Here is a 19738-nt window from a genome sequence, read left to right on the forward strand (position 1 = left end):
CAGCTTGTTAACGCAATAGAGCAGGGTCACAGGCAAGAGCTTCAGTGAGAAAAGAAAAGGAACCATCAGGATAGAACTAGGATCCCCAGACAAGTTCCTCGGACCAGGCAGCTTAGGTCTGGAAGATGGACATGGATGCAATGATAGGTTGTTGGCAGGGCCTGCAAGTGAAAACAAGACCTTCGAAAGGCTTCCAAACGTTTATCCACAGGGTGTTTAAAGACTAGGTCCTCCACAGGTATAGTTAAATTCTTGTTAAGACAGGAGATGGCAGAATCAACAACTCCTGCTCAATAGGATATTCCTGGGCAAGGCACCTGGAAGGGGTGAAAATCTCTTCAGCATGAGATCCGTCAACGTACAAAACAGGCTTCAAAAATGAGTGTACAGGAAAGGATTTGGCAGGCTGGGGACTTGAGGAATCCACGCTGTTGACATTTGGCATCATCTACAAAGGCTTCTCCAGGTCAAGACACATGCGCACTGCATCAGTAAGGACCACAATGGTGTCCTTAAGTTTAGGAGAAATGTCAGTAGACAGTCATCAAAAATAGACGAGGTACAACCCTCATCCTCCTCAGAAGCAGTAGCAGCTAAAGTATAATCAAGATGGATTCTAGAGGAGAGAATGTAGGTGCTTGCTTGCAGCCTGAGTGTGTCAATTAACAAGGCATAAATCTTCCCCACAAACTTCGGGACACAGTAGCAAAGAATGCCCTGTCTCCCCTCCCAGGACTATTAGACTGTAAGCCAGCAAGGCCCACAAGGCCAACTCCTTCGCACCTTTGGTCCACCTCATTAATGCTCCAAGTGAGGGATACCCACAAAAGGGTGCGAACGATAACCCTTCCTTCTCCAGCAGTGTAAAACCACCTGTGAATAGTCACTTAGAGGCAGCAGGGAGCCCAATTGTGTCCCGGAGGATAAGCACTAGAGTTGAGTAGATAGCGGGACAGAAAGAGCTGGTCTGTATGTCTAGTCTAAAATGGCATGTGCATGAAGAGTACAAGTCCCCTTGAAGGAGGCTGCACATGCTAAGTGGGTGCCTACTGTGAACCTTGTTACAATGAAGTCACAGCTGGCGCTATAGAGATTTATTCCCATAGGATTCCAGAAGGGTTGAAGCTTTGACCTACTGCAGTGGTGGTTTTAGACTCCTGCAGTCCCCTAGGAGCTAAATAGACCGGATTCAAGGGACATGCTCTAATATGTAGCAGTCTTTGCTCTCACTGTGGGCATACTCCCTCAGGAGTCTCCAGGGACAGGGTTCCCCAGACAGTTGGATTACAGCCGTTACATTGTATCTGTAAAGCACTCTGCGGCGAACTCATTTTACAAAACAAAGGATGCCTAGGTAAGTGCCAAAGCAGAGTTCAGTGCTCAAAGACACACTTTTATGCCAGGCCTGATTCTTCTTAGCAGGGTCTGGGTAAGGCTTCCAGGGCAAATCTTGATAAATAGAGGTAAAAGAAATAAAGAATAGTGTACTTTTCAGGAAGAAGCCCTTCAATTGGGTTAAGGACAGAGCATAAAACAGACATGAAGGGAGTAGGAAAGCTCATGCTGGGCTGTCCTACCTTACAGCTCCAATTTGCCAGAGAACCATCTCTTGAAGGCAACTGCATAACCTTATCTACCCATTTGTCCTGTGTGCCATAATGTATGAGGTCAGTTGGCCAAACTATCAGTTTTTTCAGCGTGCTCAACACTCAACATTTTGTCAGCTGAACTAACATGAGTAGGATTTTGCACAAATCAGTTAAAATATTTTTAAATAGTAGATTTATGTAACCCAGACTTGAAACACTTCTGTCCTCATTCTGGGGTATTACCATGAGATCATAGAATCTCTCACTTGACAGTGATGAAGCATTCTTCAGGCCCCTTGAGAAAGGGTGATAAACCATGGTAATGAGCAAGCGTCATTCCCAATTCTATATTTTTTATGACTTTTGTGATTTTTATAACTAAGCATCTTTTGGGGAAGGCGCATTTGCTGTGGGGGCTCTCTTTCTCAAAGTGGGGGTATTTCTAAAAAAGTGGGAGCACTTCAGCGAATGCACAGGAAATACAGAGAAAAACACCACACAGACTACATGTGACCTTGTTTACCCCTTCAGCTCTTTCTACTCTTGTAACATGCACTCTCTACCATTCCTTCTGACAGCGGTGTCCTCTATCCTTAAACTCTCTCTCCTTCACCCCTCTTCTCCACCCCACAGCTTATATACACTGCTCAAAAAATTTAATGGAACACTTTTTAGTTAGAGTACAGCATCAAGTCAATTAAACTCCTGGGATATTGATCTGGTCAGTTAAGTAGCAGAGGAGGTTGTTAATCAGTTTCAAATGATTTAATGTTAATTAAATTAACAGGTGCACTAGATGGGCAACAATGAGACGACCTTCAAAACAGAAAATGGTTTTACAGATGGGAGGCCACTGACATTTTTTTCCCTACTTATTTTTTCTGACTGTTTTTCACTAGTTTTGCATTTGGCTAGGGTTAGTGTCACTACTGGTAGCATGAGGCGATACCTGGACCCTATAGAGGTTGCACAGTCAGTCCAACTCCTCCAGGATCGAACATCAATACGTGCCATTGCCTGAAAATATGTAGTGTCTCCTAGCATAGTCTCAAGAGCATGCAGGAGACAGGCAGTTACTCTAGGAGAGCTGGACAGGGCAGTAAAAGGTCCTTAACCCATCAGCAGGACCGGTTTCTGCTCCTTTAGGCAAGGAGGAACATGATGAGTACTGCCAGAGCCCTACAAAATGACCTCCAGCAGGCCACTGGTGTGAATGTCTCTGACCATTTAGAAACCGACTTCATGAGGGTGGCCTGAGAGCATGATGTCCTCTACTGGGCCCTTTGCTCACTGCCTGGCACCGTGGAGCTCGATTGGCATTTGCCATTGAACACCAGAATTGGCAGGTCCACCACTGGTGCCCTGTGCTTTTCACAGATGGGAGCAGGTTTACCATGAGCACATGTGACAGACATGAAAGGGTCTGGAGAAACCGTGGAGAACGGTATGTTGCCTGTAACATGGTGCAGCATGACCGGTTTGGTGGTGGGTCAGTGATGGTCTGGGGAGGCAAATCCATGGAGGGATGCACAGACCTCTATAGGCTAGACAATGGCACCCAGACTGCCATTTGGCATCAGGATGAAATACTTGGACCCATTGTCAGACCCTATGATGGTGCAATGGGTCCTGGGTTCCTCCTGGTGCATGACCATTCCTGGCTTCATGTGGCGAGAGTATGCAGCCAGTTCCTAGAGGATGAAGGAAGTGATACCATTGAATGGCCCCCAATCTCATCTGACCTAAAGCCAATTGAACACCTCTGGGACATTGTTTTGGTCCATCCGACGCCACCAAGTTACACCTTAATCTGTTCAGGAGCTCAGTGATGTCCGGTACAGATCTGGGAGGAAATACCCCAGGGAACCATCTGTCGTCTCATTAGGAGCATGGCCCGACGTTGTCAGGCATGCATACAAGCACATGGGAGCCATACAAACTACTGTTTGCCATTTAGAGTTGCTGCAATGAAATGTCAGCAAAATGAATTAGCCTGCTGCATCATTTTTTTCACTTTGATTTTCGTGTTGTCTTTGAATTCAGTCCTCTGTAGGTTGATCATTTTCATCAAACGATGTGGCATCCTTTTATCTTTCATTCCTAACACATTACCCAGTCCATATCAGTATAGATATCCAGTAGTGATCGACCGATTATCGGCAAAGCCGATATATATCGAGGGCAGATATGCACTTTGCCCGATATATTGGAATCTGTCTTTTGATTTACAGATATTGTCGATATTTTGGGAAAGTGCTTGTACCCGGGTGATGCCTGCAGCTAGAGGCATCACGCCGGTACAGGTGTCCATAGCCGACGGTCGGCTGTCTTATAATGACAACCGATGCGGCAGGAAAGCCACCCGGCTGTCATTCCAAGGAGCGGGAGGGGACGTCCCTCCCACCTCCCGCGGCTCACCCGGGTCTCCTGTCCCACCGGGAGACCCAGGCATCCTACCTTCACCGCCGCCGTCTGACCGGGTCTCCATTTATTTGAATTCGGCGCCGCCGAGTACCTGGAAGTGATGTCATGAAATGACATCACTTCCGGGTACTGGCGGCGCCAAATTAAAAAACTTACAGCATTCAAAACAGCCAAACTTGGCGTTTTTTTAAGTGCAGAGGAGGGGTTTTTTTAATGTCCGAAAATATCGGCCAATACTGATATCCGATGACCAAAATATCGGCATCGGCGGTAAAAAAAAAACCATATCGGTCGATCAATAAATATCCAGCATGATATTTTTCCCCATTGAGATCTGATGTGTTTTCAAAGTGTTCCTTTAATTTTTTTGAGCAGTGTATATCACCCTCACTTCTGTCCTCTATTACTGCACTTACCATCTCCAGCCTTTTCCAAATCCACACGCACAAAAATCTCCAGGACACTGGGGCATGTCCCTTCCTATAATTCGCACTTTCACATTACCTTCCTCACCCTTCTGCTTCTCCTAACCTCTGGAGATATATCCCCAAATCCTGGACCTCCATCATTTAACTGTACTCAACCCTGCACCCTCTGGCAACAGCCGCAATCCACACAATTTAGTCCCCATTTCTCTTCTTTCCAAGACCAGACTCCCTTGCTCTTGTGCCCTTTGGAATGCCCGCTGTGTCTGTAACAAACACACCTCTCTCCATGACCTCTACAAACTACTGTTTGCCATTTAGAGTTGCTGCAATGAAATGTCAGCAAAATGAATTAGCCTGCTGCATCATTTTTTTCACTTTGATTTTCGTGTTGTCTTTGAATTCAGTCCTCTGTAGGTTGATCATTTTCATCAAACGATGTGGCATCCTTTTATCTTTCATTCCTAACACATTACCCAGTCCATATCAGTATAGATATCCAGTAGTGATCGACCGATTATCGGCAAAGCCGATATATATCGAGGGCAGATATGCACTTTGCCCGATATATTGGAATCTGTCTTTTGATTTACAGATATTGTCGATATTTTGGGAAAGTGCTTGTACCCGGGTGATGCCTGCAGCTAGAGGCATCACGCCGGTACAGGTGTCCATAGCCGACGGTCGGCTGTCTTATAATGACAACCGATGCGGCAGGAAAGCCACCCGGCTGTCATTCCAAGGAGCGGGAGGGGACGTCCCTCCCACCTCCCGCGGCTCACCCGGGTCTCCTGTCCCACCGGGAGACCCAGGCATCCTACCTTCACCGCCGCCGTCTGACCGGGTCTCCATTTATTTGAATTCGGCGCCGCCGAGTACCTGGAAGTGATGTCATGAAATGACATCACTTCCGGGTACTGGCGGCGCCAAATTAAAAAACTTACAGCATTCAAAACAGCCAAACTTGGCGTTTTTTTAAGTGCAGAGGAGGGGTTTTTTTAATGTCCGAAAATATCGGCCAATACTGATATCCGATGACCAAAATATCGGCATCGGCGGTAAAAAAAAAACCATATCGGTCGATCAATAAATATCCAGCATGATATTTTTCCCCATTGAGATCTGATGTGTTTTCAAAGTGTTCCTTTAATTTTTTTGAGCAGTGTATATCACCCTCACTTCTGTCCTCTATTACTGCACTTACCATCTCCAGCCTTTTCCAAATCCACACGCACAAAAATCTCCAGGACACTGGGGCATGTCCCTTCCTATAATTCGCACTTTCACATTACCTTCCTCACCCTTCTGCTTCTCCTAACCTCTGGAGATATATCCCCAAATCCTGGACCTCCATCATTTAACTGTACTCAACCCTGCACCCTCTGGCAACAGCCGCAATCCACACAATTTAGTCCCCATTTCTCTTCTTTCCAAGACCAGACTCCCTTGCTCTTGTGCCCTTTGGAATGCCCGCTGTGTCTGTAACAAACACACCTCTCTCCATGACCTCTATCATTTAATCTACTCGCCATTACCTAAACCTTGCTTCATGAATTCCGAAACTGCGTCTTCTGCTGCCCTATCCCATGGTGGTCTTCTCTGGACTCACTCCCCCAGGCCCAGTGGGCGCAAGTGAGGGGGTGTCAGGATCCTTCTAGCTCCACAGAGCACCTTTCAGGCACTTCACCAACCTCCCTGTCACCCTCCTCATTTGAGGCACACTGCTTTTGTCTTTTCCCTCTAGTTTCTCTAAGGATAGCTGTGATCTACAGGCCCCCTTGGACTGGTATCAACCTTTGACAACTTCTCTGCTTGGTTTCCCTACTTTCTCTCTTCTGAAATCCCCACAATCATTCTCGGCGACTTCTACATCCCCATTAATGCTAACACTCCTGCCACTTCCAAAACTTCTCAGTCTAACCCCCTCCTTTGAACTGAAGCAATGGATACATGCTTCTACTCACTCTGAAGGCAAATTCCCTGACCTTGTTTTTTCCCACCTATGCACTCCGTGCAACCTCTACATCTATCCTTTCCCTCTCTCTGATCACTACCTTATTAGTTTCACTCTCTCCCTTCCCTCCACCTCCTCTCCCTTCAACCGCTTAACAGTTACTCATAGAAACCTATGCCATTTCAACCCTCCTCTTCTCTACACTGCTACAGACCACCTCTTTGACAAAATCTCACCCCTGTCCTGATCAGACCTAGCTCCTTCTGTCTACAATGCTTCTTTTAGCCTCCCTGGACACACTGGCCCTCTCACCAATGTTCCCTTTAGGATGCGCGTACGTGCAGTCTAATTGACGGTCCCGCGCAAGCACAGTTTCAGACTGCGTAGCCGCAGACGTGGCGGCCGGGGAGCAGAGCAGTGCGCCCCGAGCCCGCCCATTGTGTGACAATAGCGAATGAAAATTCGCTATTGTCACATGGATCCTCCTCCTTACCAATCAGGGAGCAGGTAATCCCGCTTCTTGATTGGCCGAAAGGCAAAACCCATGCCATTGGCCGAGGAGGAGGCGGGAGGACTGAGGACTCGAGGAGATGCGGGGAGTCGGGACTGAAGAGAAGCTGCGGTCAAGCAAGTGCACTGGTCTCACGGGGGGAACACTGGCATCTCTGCATAGATTGGGGGCAATGCTGTGGGCACTCTGCATAGATTGGGGGCAATACTGTGGGCACTCTGCATAGATTGGGGGCAATGCTGTGGGCACTCTGCATAGATTGGGGGCAATGCTGTGGGCACTCTGCATAGATTGGGGGCAATGCTGTGGGCACTCTGCATAGATTGGGGGCAATGCTGTGGGCACTCTGCATAGATTGGGGGCAATGCTGGGGGCACTCTGCATAGATTGGGGGCACACTGTTCACTCTGCATTGACAACCGACTGCCAAGAATAGCCTTCTCGATTCCCTCTAGTCTGGATTTCATCCTCCCTCAACACTCCACAGATACTGCTCTCCTAAAACTAACAAACGATCTACGAACAGCCAAAACCAATGGACACTTTTCTGTACTCCTACTCCTGGATCTTTCTGCTGTGTTAGATAAGGTTGACCACCCCCTCCTCCACAAAAAACTTCACGCCTTTGTTCTCCATGACTGTACTCTTTGCTAGTTCTCTTCCTACTTATCCAACCACACGTTTAGTGTTACTTACAATTCTACTTCCTCCTCTCCTCTTCCTTTCTCTGTTGGGGTCCCAAGGTTCTGTTCTTGGACCTCTCCTATTTTCACTATACACCTCCTCTTTGTATCAGCTGATGGCATCCCATGGCTTCCAACACCATCTCTACGCTGACAACACCCAAATCTATTTCTCCACCCCTCAGCTCACTCCCTCAGTCCCCTCACGTATCATTAATTTACTAGCATTTATCAGTCTGGATGTCACAACACTTCCTCAAACTCAATCTATCCAAAACCGAACTTATATTTTTTTCCTCCACCACATGCCCTTTACCCTGATCTCTGTCAAAATCGATGACACCACTATTAGCCCATCCCCGTATGTCAAGGTCCTAAGTGTAGTCCTGAACTCTGAAATCACCTTCAAGCCCCACATCCAATCAATGTCCAACTCTTGCCACCTCAACCTCCACAACATAATACAAAATAAGCCCCTTTCTAATCAATGACACAACAAGGCTCTTAGTTCACTCCCTAGTCATCGCTCACCTCAACTACTGCAACTACCTTCTTATTGGCTTACCTTTACAAAGACTATCCCACCTTTAATCCATCACGAATGCTGCTGCCAGACTCATCCACCTTACCAATCGCTCAGTTTCTGCTACTCCTCTGTCAATCCCTCCACTGGCTTCCACTCATTCAACAAATTAAATTCAAAATACTAAAAACAACAAAGCCATCCACAGCTTAGCCCCCATCTACATCACTAGCCTAGTCTCAAAATACCAACCTAATATTTCTCTTCGTTCCGCTCAAGAGCTCCTGCTCTCTAGCTCCCTCATTTCCTCCTCCCATGCTTGTCTCCAGGACTTTACCAGAGCCTCTCCAATCCTATGGAACTCCTTAACCCAATCTGTCCAATTATCTCCTACTCTATTAACTTTTAGACAATCCCTGAAAACCCTCCTCCTTCAGAGAAGCATATCTTAACCCACACCTAACAACTGTATTTTAATTTTCTTCATCAGCTCATCCCTCACAGTTATTGCCATTGTTTCACTTAACCCCCTCCTAGAGCGTAAGCTATAGCGAGCAGGGCTCTCTAATTCCTCCTGTATAGATATGTATTGTAACTGTATTGTCTGCCCTTATGTTGTAAAGCACTGCGCAAACTGTTGGCGCTATATAAATTGTGTATAATAATTAATCACCATAGAAGATGCACTTTACAACGCATCACCCTGAACACAAATGCAGTCTCAGGCTGGCCTTACATTATACAAATTTCCCTTAGATTTACAAAAACCATACAATATGAGATCAAACCTGTAAAGGAAATTTGTACATCCTGTATATTATTGTATTTTATTTTGTATGTGTTGCACACTGCACTCACTGGGCACACGGCACTAATGTTTTCATTACATGTTTGCATTTTTTTGAGTCCTGATTAGAATTAGCCTGCCTATTTACGCCCCTTGTTACCATAAAAGTACAATTGTAATAATAATGCGATACCCAAGTAATCGTGTATAAAAGCCTTCAATTGCATCAAATAAAACCGAACAGTTATTTTGGAAAGATGCGAAGTGTATCTTTCTGTGTCTGTTCCCTACTGCAGTAGTTATTATTTGGAACCACTAATCAAGAGGAGGATAGGAGTTGCCTATCTATAAAATGTCCTGAACAAAACTAAACACTTTCAATTTGTATGCAAATCAGGCAGGCCCCCGCACTACACAGTTGAAGATAAATCTAAGGAAATTGAATAGGAAAATTGCATAATGTATGGCCAGCTTTACAAAGGGGCCCCTAGTTGTGCACATTAGAAAGTGACCATTTGAACTGTTGTAATGATTATACGTGCTATAATTTTTATATGTTGCATTTCTGTAAATTACCTAGCTGCATATGGCTTTTGGGACATTTTTTTACTGCTAAATAATTGCCTCACTTTGTGTCATGTTTTCATTATAGCACTATTTTGTGTATACCGAAGGAATACGAAATATACAAAATGACAATTAAGCTTGTAGTATAAAATGGAATTCATATCAGCTGAGATTACTGGATGTCAGCAGGTGACAAACTGGACAACACAATCCCAAAACATTTACAATTTCCTCTATTAGCTTTGCTATTAGAGTGTTACCAATAATAAAAAGAGTGTAAACCAATGTTTAAATGAGTTTTCCTAATTGGATAAGGCTGGTCTGGAATGGAGATAACAGCATGAACTTAAAAAAATAAATAAATAAAATAAAAGTGATATCATTCATACAATAGAAAAAAAAAAGTTTTTTTTTTTTTTTTTTTTTACATTTTTTACTTACAACATTTTTGTAGAAAAAGTATAGAATCATATTGGCAAGGCGAACATAACACCAGTGACCATGAACAAGCAGCAACTTCCTCAGGTGCTTGAAGTGAGACACTGCAAAGTCACTTGACATTACTGCCTGCAATACACAAACAAAAATACCAATGAACAGAAAATGTGATATCCTGCTCCACTGCAGTATAAGTAACCGATTGTACACCTATTAATAAATGTAGTATTGCACAGTCACTATCTATTAATAAATGTAGTATTGCACAGTCAATATCTATTAATAAATGTAATAAATACATGATCATTTATTGTGTTTTATTAATTTCTAAACCTATAGATTTAGCTCATCTAAATTGCAAATTAGCCACCCTACAGCCAAATTTAACCTGAATAAATACACGAACACGTGCTACTTAAATAACCAGGTATAATTATCACACATACACCTGCTAATTAAATATGCAGACTAATAACATTATGCAATTTTCATCCTGATTGCCACAAACTTATATTGTCATATTAAATCACACATTAGAATAAAGGCGTTGAGATATACAGAAGCATGTGATTATACAACTGTGTGGTTCTAGGTTTATTTTTTTTTTTTTGTGCTATTATAAAATGATATTAAAATGCATATCGCATATCCAAGATAAAAAAGACAATCAGTTTCTACATTGATGTGCAACCCAGGGCAACTCATACATAAAAGATGACCGTGCTTCAACTAGACAGCATCAATGTTCATAATCCAGGAATGCAATAGTGTGGCCACAGAAAATGAGAAAATATGAAAACTGCTGTCATTGAGTTATTTTTCCTGAAAATACTTGATGCCTTGTTATGCTAATCCAATGACTTCAGTACTTTGAGTAACAGACCCAGACATGTATGCAGATCATATGTTAAAGTAGTATTAAACACTGAGCATTTTTTAGATTCACACATTAGACACAATAAAATAAGCCAGTATGTTAGCTTGGAGAAGGTGGGGGTGGATGAGCAATGCAGTGCCTTGCCATCCCATGCCATGGGGTTGTGCGTTTCTATTGATGCACATGTGTAGGGAGACAACTAGTATCTGCATGCAAAGGTGGCTCCATAGGATTCTGCAAGAGAAAGGAGCCCCCCTGGAACAGGAAACTGGTAATTTCACTGTACTCTATAAATGATTAAAATCAGCTGCTCAAAGTGCATAAAATTACTGGGTTTAATAACACTTCTCACTAACCATCTAATTTTATTCTGTATGCTTTTTCCTGGTCATTGACTAAGAAGGTATTGAAGCCAGGGACAGTCAGGCAAGAAATAGGTCAACAAAAGCCGTTACTGAATTTCTCTCAGTATATATCTCCTTTAATTTGTTCAGCTCTTTGGACGTACTGCATATGTCCAAAGAGCACAAGGTTAACTACAAGCTGATGGCTGCAGTATCCTGCTCTTCCACTCATACCAGGGGCCCTTCAATATGACAGGAGGAGACTAAAGAACATCCAGTCTTTGATCTCCCCTGATCAGAACGAAACTGGAAGCCATGAGGATTTTGTCACTTTCAGGTTCTGAGGTGTCATTCTCTGGCTGGAACAGTCAGGGAAGCATGTAACTGATAGGTTACATGCATTGGAGGGCAGGGGAGACATTGGGGTTTATTAGACTCGCAATGTCTCCATAAAGAGTACTCGTCACCCGCCCAATGCTATCACACAGAAGTTCATTAGCCCCTTGTGATAGTAATAAAGGTAAATTAAGGTAAAAAATAAAATAAAAAAGTAAAAAAAAAAAATACGTTAAAATTTTAACCATAACCCCCCGCTGCCCCGCACACACCCACAAATGCAAATGTGCACCCAGAGTGCACATGTGTATCGCCAAAAACATCAGTGAGAGCATTAAATCTAGCGCCAGAGCTTACAGTTCTGTACTGTACACTGATGAAGACTGAAAAGGGTTTTTAACCATGTTCATACCGGGCACTTTACCCCCTTCCTGCCCAGGCCAAATTTTAAGCTTACAGCACTTCGAACGACAATTGCGTGGTCATTCAATACTGAACACCAATATGAAATTTTTAAATTTGTTCATACAAATAGAGCTTTCTTTTGATGATATTTAATCACCGCTGTTTTTATTTTTTTGCTAAACAAAAAGACCGAAAATTCTGGAAAAAAAAAAAAAAAAAAAAATGTATTATTTAGTCTGTAGGAATGTCTGAAAACTATGGTATATATCTCAAAACTGATCAATCCTGATGTACTGACACCCTCTCATTTCTTGAGGACCCCTTTATGGAAAGTAGATAGCCCAAGGTATTTAGTAAGAAACATTAAATAATTTGTCACCGTTTTTTTGGAAAAAAAAAAATGTATATATATATATATATATATATATATATATATATATATATATATATATACACATATACATACATACACACAGACACACAGACTCACAAAAGTGAAAACACCCCTCAAAGTTTTGTAAATATTTCATTATATACCTTTTCATGTGACAACACTGAAGAAATTACAATTTGCTACAATGTAAAGTAGTGAGTGTACAGCTTGTATAACAGTGTAAATTTGCAGTCCCCCTCAAAATAACTTAACACACAGCCATTAATGTCTAAACCGCTGGCAGCAAAAATGAGTACATCCCTAAGGTAAAATGTCCAAATTGGGTCAAAGTGTCAATATTGTGTGTGGCCACCAATATTTTCCAACACTGCCTTAACCCTCTTGGGCATGGAGTTCAGAGCTTCACAGGTTGCCACTGGAGTCCTCTTCTTCATGATGACATCACAGAGCTGGTGGATGTTAGAGACCTTGAGCACCTCCACCTTCCGTTTGAGGATGGCCTACAGAGGCTCAATAGGGTTTAGGTCTGGAGAAATGCTTGGCCAGTCCATCACCTTTACCCTCAGTTTCTTTAGCAAGGCAGTGGTTGTCTTGGAGGGGTCGTTATCATGTTGGAATACTGCCCTGCGACCCAGTCTCCGAAGGGAGGGGATCATTCTCTGCTTCAGTATGTCTAAGTACATAATAACATTCATGGTTCCTTCAATGAACTGTAGCTCCCCAGTGCCAGCAGGACTTATGCAGCCCCAGACCATGACATTACCGCCACCATGATTGACTGTAGGCAAGACACACTTGTCTTTGTACTCCTCACCTGGTTGCCGCCACACACACTTGACACCATCTGAACCAAATAAGCTTATCTTGGTCTCATCAGACCACAGGACCCTGCTCTTCGGCAACTGTCTGTCTGTAGGAGAGCTACAAGCAGAAAGCTATACTAAGAGTCTGCAGGAGCCTGGCATTGCACCCGTGATCTACTGATCATGGGTGCATTGCTTTTCAGGCTCGGTTCACACTATTGCGATGCGGGAAGGCTGCGAATTCGCAGCCTGTTCCCGCATCGCACACGCACCCCCGGCAGTTCACACTGCCATATGCGATCCGCTGGGGGTGTCAATGTAATCTTAACGACACCCCCAGTTTGATCGCATATCGCAGTGCGATCGTGCAGTTCGCACAGGATCGGATCGCACAAGTGTGAACCGCTGTGCGATCCGATCCTGATGCGGCAGCAAAAATGCCTCCTGTGCGTCTTTGCTGCGGGTGCGGTGCGAATTTAGCCATACAAACTGTATGGCTAAACTCGCACCGCACAGCTGATCGCATGTCATGTCGGAGCAGTGCGCTCCGACATGACATGCGAACCCGGCACACGCAGAAGTGTGAACCGGCTCTCAGGCTCCTGCAGGAAAAAATAATCAATGCACATTTTTTTTCCTTCAGAAATATGTGCATTTATTATACAGTATTTTACCAAGGAGGTGAACTTAGCCTTTAAGCATGCCTATTTCTTTTACCCTCTTCATTAAAATTTGGGTTAATGTCCAATTTGCATCTCTACATTGTCATATGCAGATATGCTGATCCTATACATCTTATGTGCATGGGAACTACAACCAAAACACTCTACATGGGTGTTGGTGGCATCAATTGCACAGCAGAAATGCTAAACATGCTGCATACTGACAGTAGGGTGCTCTGTTTGGCATAGCTGGAAAAACACTTTTACCAAGCATACATAAAATAAGCAGACTGTTATAATTGGGGTTCTAATTTTAAAGTCATACAAGTCAATAGTATGATTTTAGTTGGTGGAAGTTAATCAGTACCTGCATGCCTTCTTGGCCAGAAATGCCAATCCCAACGTCAGCTACCTGAATCATGCTCACATCATTGGCACCATCACCTTGAAACATAAATTAAAAGTGGGGTAAAGAAAACTAAAAGAAAAATAAATACATTTAAAGGCGAACCAGTATAGGTATACTAACCGATGGCTAGAGTCATGACCTGCAAATTATTCCGGACCAGTTTAACCACTTGGCTCTTTTGCAGCGGAGTTGCCCTGCAGCAGATGACAGCTCTGCATTGCTGGGTGAGGTAGAGGAACCTATGCTGTAGGGCTTCCTGCAGTGCAAACTCCAGGCTCCTTCCATCTATGATCAAGGCAAAGTGCTGCTCTTTCTTCAAAGGGTCACTTGAGTTAACATGGCTTTCGATCTCAGCAAGCATGTGATTCATCAACACTTCACAAGTTCCCTGAAGTAGACCAGAGAGTGGAAGTGAGTGTTTAGCTATATACAGCAAATATCGGGAAATGTATGTTCTTTTTGCTGAACTGTAAATAGGGTACACATTTTGCATTTATACAGGGTGCTGTCTGATGTGAATATTCCAGAAATAAAAAAGGACATCAGGGGTGATCAATATGTGGCCCATGGAGCCACCAGATGTGGCCCATGACCTCCAAACTAGGGATGTGCATGCCCATGCTCTGGGATTGCAAGTCAGCAAGCCCAGATCGCGAGCAACGGGTTGCCGACCCTCCAACCCAGAGCATCAGAATGCATAGAGATGGAGCCAGAGCCAGCAGTGGAGGAAACAGGAGCCGCATAAGCTGATGCTTCCTCTGTAGCCCTGGCTCCTGTCCAAGGCCAAGTGATACCAAGTGCACTTTGCCTGGGACCTTTCTAGCAGCCTGGAGATCGATGCCAACAGGAGCTAGAAGAGGAACAGGTTGGTGTATTAAACATCACATACACTGCACTTTTGCAATAGGCATAACAACACTTCTACAAAGTGTTATTAGGCTGCTTTTACACAGGTTGTACTTACTAATGCCTTGAGTAGCAGAAAATAATACCTATAGTGGCAATCAAATACTTTTAAACTAAACGAGGGTGCATATCCCCATGCACCAAGGCCACTGGTATTAAAACATAACCTTTATTCAAATGATATTAAATGTTTGTATGTATTTACTTTACTTCAATACTCCCTTGAAGTAAATACATACACACAGTCAATACATTTTATAAAATTTGAATAAAGGTTACACTTTAATACAAGTGGCCTCGGTGTGGGGGGCTACGCACACTCGTTGAGTTCAAAAGTGCTTTCACGCGTGTGCACAACAGTGCACCTACGCCTTTCCCAAAAGGTTGAGCACCTCTGAAGTATATGATGTTCCCCTTGGTAGTGACACTTCTACAATAGGACCACTCAAACATATGCTACAAGGCTATAAACCATTAGACAATCATTAGAAAAGAGAACACATAACAATATTCATCAAGATTCATGAAAAAAGCTTACATTGTAGAAAGAAAAAAAAAAGCTCAGAAAATTATTTTTTTGTTAGATTTTACAAATCTATAAACACCAAGTCACCGACTGATCTCTGCTTGGAGTGAAACCCGTCAGAGGGAGGAGACCAGGCAGGTATGACTTCATAAACAATATGGTGAAAGATATAGGAGCACGACAATTGGATTTTCTTTAACATCAAGTCTATGTTGCTAAAAATCTACTTCATCGTAAACATGGTGTCTATCCATTTTCAAAGAGGCTTAAATGCAATTTTGGTTTTTGATAGACTTTGCCAGCTTTCCCCTGTTTAGATCACCAATCTTTGTATGTTTCACTATTTTTAAACTACTTGAACTTTCCATTACAAACATTTATAAAATGGAAAAGAAAACAATACCTTTATTAGAGTCGGTTCACACTATGGGGACACGACTTCGGGGCGACTTAATGAAGTCGCCGTGCACCGCGACTTCGGCGCGGCTTGCACCGACTTCACATAATGGAAGTCAATGCAAGTCGCTCCAACTTCGGCCAAAAGTAGTGCAGCAACCTTTTTCTAAGTCGGACCGACTTGAATCGCTCCTATTAGAACGGTTCCAATTGCACTGAATGGAGCACGACTTGTCAGGCGACCAGGTCGCCTGACAAGTCGGAACAGTGTGAACCAGCACTTAGGTTTAACACCAGACAAACCGCTAAATACACAAATGAAAAACATTTTGGAGAGATGTCTTATCTACCAAAGAATTTGTATTTGTAGGTTTGTCCACCCAGTCCTACGATTTACAAATCATTGACACAAAGCACAGTCCTGCTTGCCAGGGGAGGGTACCTAATCGTCCTACCCCATGACTGGACAGAATAATAATATTTGGTATGGTATTTTTATAATGGGATTTTTTTTGCTGGCTTACCGCTATATTCATCTAGTGAACAGTTACTGTACACATTAAGACAAAGGTCTACTTAACCAGATAGCACACACTGTGGTCAATCAGAAGACCTGGAGATTTTTATAACTTAAATTAAATTTGTTCCAAGTCAAACAGAGACCACCACTGTGGACATTCCTTTCTGAATATTAGTTGCCTGGCTGTAAGATTCAGTTAGTCCTGGTTCACACTGATGTGAATCAGAACGTACTGAATCACATGACAAGGGAAACAAGCTTATGGAGCCCGATTCCTTTTGGGAAAGGGTACTGTTCTTTGGCGATTTTGTGGTCCATAGACTGGGAATGCATTCAAGAATCAAGACATGAGAATGCTCTTATCCGTCTTACGATCATATGATTCCAGCAGGTTTTCTTCCACAGCACAGAAATCGCAACTGTATGCAAATGGCATCAAGCTGCACTGCAATTGTGCTTGAAAATCACATCAAAATTGCCCTGCATCAGTGTAAACCTAGCCTTACTGATTCAGAAAAAAATACATAAATCAGAATTTTTCCTTTTAGATTCTAAACTGAAGGTCTATTTGTTTCAGGTCCATTTTAGGAGTTCCACAATGGCAGCACCCCATATACTTTAACAGCAGGGTTCCTTTAAAATAGCTTCATACTCACATTGTCCAGTCTGCTCAGGGTCAGAATCCTGTCACTGTGCTCCAGCAGCTTGCAGGCATAAGCAATATTTACTGCGGTTTCTTCCTTGTCCCCCGTAAGCATCCAGATTTTAATAGCAGCTTCTCTCAAGGATTCTATCGTATCTGCAACTCCATCCTGCAGTCGATCCTCTATTCCGGTGGCACCTGAAAGTTTTAGGTTTTTGGAGAATATAAATTGATACCACAGAGAGCACTAAATTCCAGGCGAAACCAGACTTGATTTATAAAGTCAAGAGGAACAAAACATTCCTGTTTTAGTCAGGCAAGTCTGAATTGCTTTGAAAAAGACACAGCGCTCCATAAATCATAACTACTGGGTTATATTGCATACTCCGGGAGTAGGACTAGGCAAAACAAAAAACACCTGGCTACGCCCATGGGCCGTCCTCAGCTTGGTATATAACCCACTCCTCTGCTCTAGGTAATCAGTTTAGTAGCAAGCAGTATTAGAAGTATCAAAAACTCCTTAGAAGGGAGGGTGCTGTGCTGTTGATGAACTCAGAGAAATGGTTTTTACAGTAAGTACAAAAATCCCATTTTATCTTTCGCTCATAGAACGGACACATCGCTCCCTAGATCATAACTACTGGGACGTCCAAAAGCAGTGCCAAAAGGAAAATGAGGGGTGGGGAAAATAACCAAAGGCTAAACAAAAGAGCCCTAACCAGGACACAGGAGCCTTAACTCGGTCATAGGGGCTGTGAAAAATAAACATTTAAAGAAAAACACCCCTCAAGAGGGAACAGCCCCTCTCAAACAGCAGCTTGCAAACTTTGCGGCCAAAAGAAGCTTCCGCAGATGTCAAAACTTCAACTTTGTAGAATTCGGTGAAAGTATGCACCAATGACCAAGTGGCCGCCTTGCAAACTTGAGAAACCGATGCTTGTTGACGGAAGGCCCAATAAGTACTCAGTGCCCAAGAAGAATGCTCCGTGACAGGAAAAGCAGGAACCTGACATTTATTAGAATAAGCCCGAGTTACTGTCTGTCTGATCCATCTGGAGATGGTAGCCAAAGAAGAGGCCAGCCCATTCCTTGGTCCGTCCGTAACCACAAAACGTGAGTGACCTCCAAAAGGACTCCGTAGCTGCCGAATACAACCGGGATCGCCTGAACCACATCAAAAGGTATGCAAAGCAAATTCCTTTGGATGAGCTGGCTTGGGACACAAAGGCGGCAACACAATGTCCTCATTAAAATGGAAGTCAGAGACAACTTTGGGCAGGAATGACCGACAGGGACTAGGAACCACTTTATATCTATAGACCACTAAATAGTGAGGACAGGATAGTGCCGCCAACTCCGAAACTCTGTGGGTCGGGGTAATAGCCACCAAGAATGCCACCTTCTGGGACAACATAGGCAAGGGAATCTCCCGAATATTCTTAAATGGAGGTTCCTGAGAACAGAGAACAAATCGAGAGTTTAAATCCCACGCTGGCAAAAGAGACCGTACAGGTGGAGCCACAGGTTGAACCCCCTGAATGAAGGTACGAACTAAAGAGTGCGTGGCTAGGCGTCGCTGAAAGAAGTACATGTAGGACTGTCAGAACTGTCTTGAAGGTGGATACCAGCAGACCCAGAACTTGCATGCAAGTCAGGAGAGAAAACTGTCTGTGTGATAGCAGCCAGTGAATCATGGCCTGTGGTTCCCCAAGGTAATGCAATTTCCTCGGACAGGAATATGGGGGGACCTTAGGTATTTCGGACGTCATCCGAACCTTTGCAGGAATTCTATTCACATAAGTAACCTGGGGCCTAAAAATCCCAAAATTGACAAACTTTGCCCTCTTTTTTTTTGGTACCCTCAAAATAATAATTTAGTTGATCCCCTTGACGCTTATGAAGGAGGTCCACGGGGCCGGAAACCAGTGAAGATGTCCCCCCACCCCTGTAATGGGTGAGGCAGACCTTCATGCTCAAGGGGTCTTGTCTGCGGGTCCAAAGAAGCTAGCTCTAGGCTTACCAGACCAAGATTGCTTGGAACCTCCTGGGGAAGACTTGAAGGATCAATTTCCCTTATTCTTAATCCCGGAAGCAAACTAATTTTCTATGGAGCTGAGAAAGAGGGCCCCAGATGCAACGAGGCTCCTTCCCTTTCCTAGACTGTGGCACAAAGGTACTCTCCTCCCCCCTGTGAGACACTTAATGATGTCATCCAAAGTAGCCCCAAACAGGCAATCACCTTAAAAAGCAGATCAATGAGAGCTTTCTTAGAGGTTTGGTCTCCAGACCAATTCTTAAGCCACAGCATGCGCCTTATTTATTAAAACCACTGCTGAAACAGAAAGTTTGGACAGCACAGGAGCTGTATCCAAAGCCGCATCACAAAAAAACTGCAGCCCATGAACCAACTGGTCCGCTCAATCAACATAAGCAGCAGGAACCTGCTCACCCCCCAAGCCCTTGCGCAAAAGCTTGGCTCATTCAGTTAGGGACTGAGACACCAAGGCTGAGGCCAAGACTGGTCGCAATGTCGAACCAGCCATAGTAAACATGCTGTGTGCCACAGCCTCCACTTTCCTGTCAGCCGGATCTTTAAAGTGCGGGTATTCCTCTGGG

At 43.8% G+C, this 19738-nt stretch overlaps 1 protein-coding gene across 1 annotated transcript in view; it reads right to left on the reverse strand.

The window, feature by feature from the left end:
- Positions 1–19738, reverse strand: part of ATP10D (ATPase phospholipid transporting 10D (putative)) — a gene marked incomplete at its 3' end in the record, with an annotated part of 176005 nt that overhangs the window by 17470 nt on the left and 138797 nt on the right. The window contains exons 15-18 of the mRNA XM_082252624.1: positions 17136–17320; positions 14252–14519; positions 14090–14166; positions 9905–10030 (exon numbers count right to left, since the gene is read on the reverse strand). Coding sequence (XP_082108750.1) covers positions 9905–10030; positions 14090–14166; positions 14252–14519; positions 17136–17320 — 656 coding nt within the window. The remainder of the gene's footprint in view (positions 1–9904; positions 10031–14089; positions 14167–14251; positions 14520–17135; positions 17321–19738) is intronic.

The sequence above is a fragment of the Pelophylax lessonae genome (assembly GCF_965119305.1).
Source record: "Pelophylax lessonae genome assembly, chromosome: 1".
Classification (NCBI taxonomy): domain Eukaryota; kingdom Metazoa; phylum Chordata; class Amphibia; order Anura; family Ranidae; genus Pelophylax; species Pelophylax lessonae.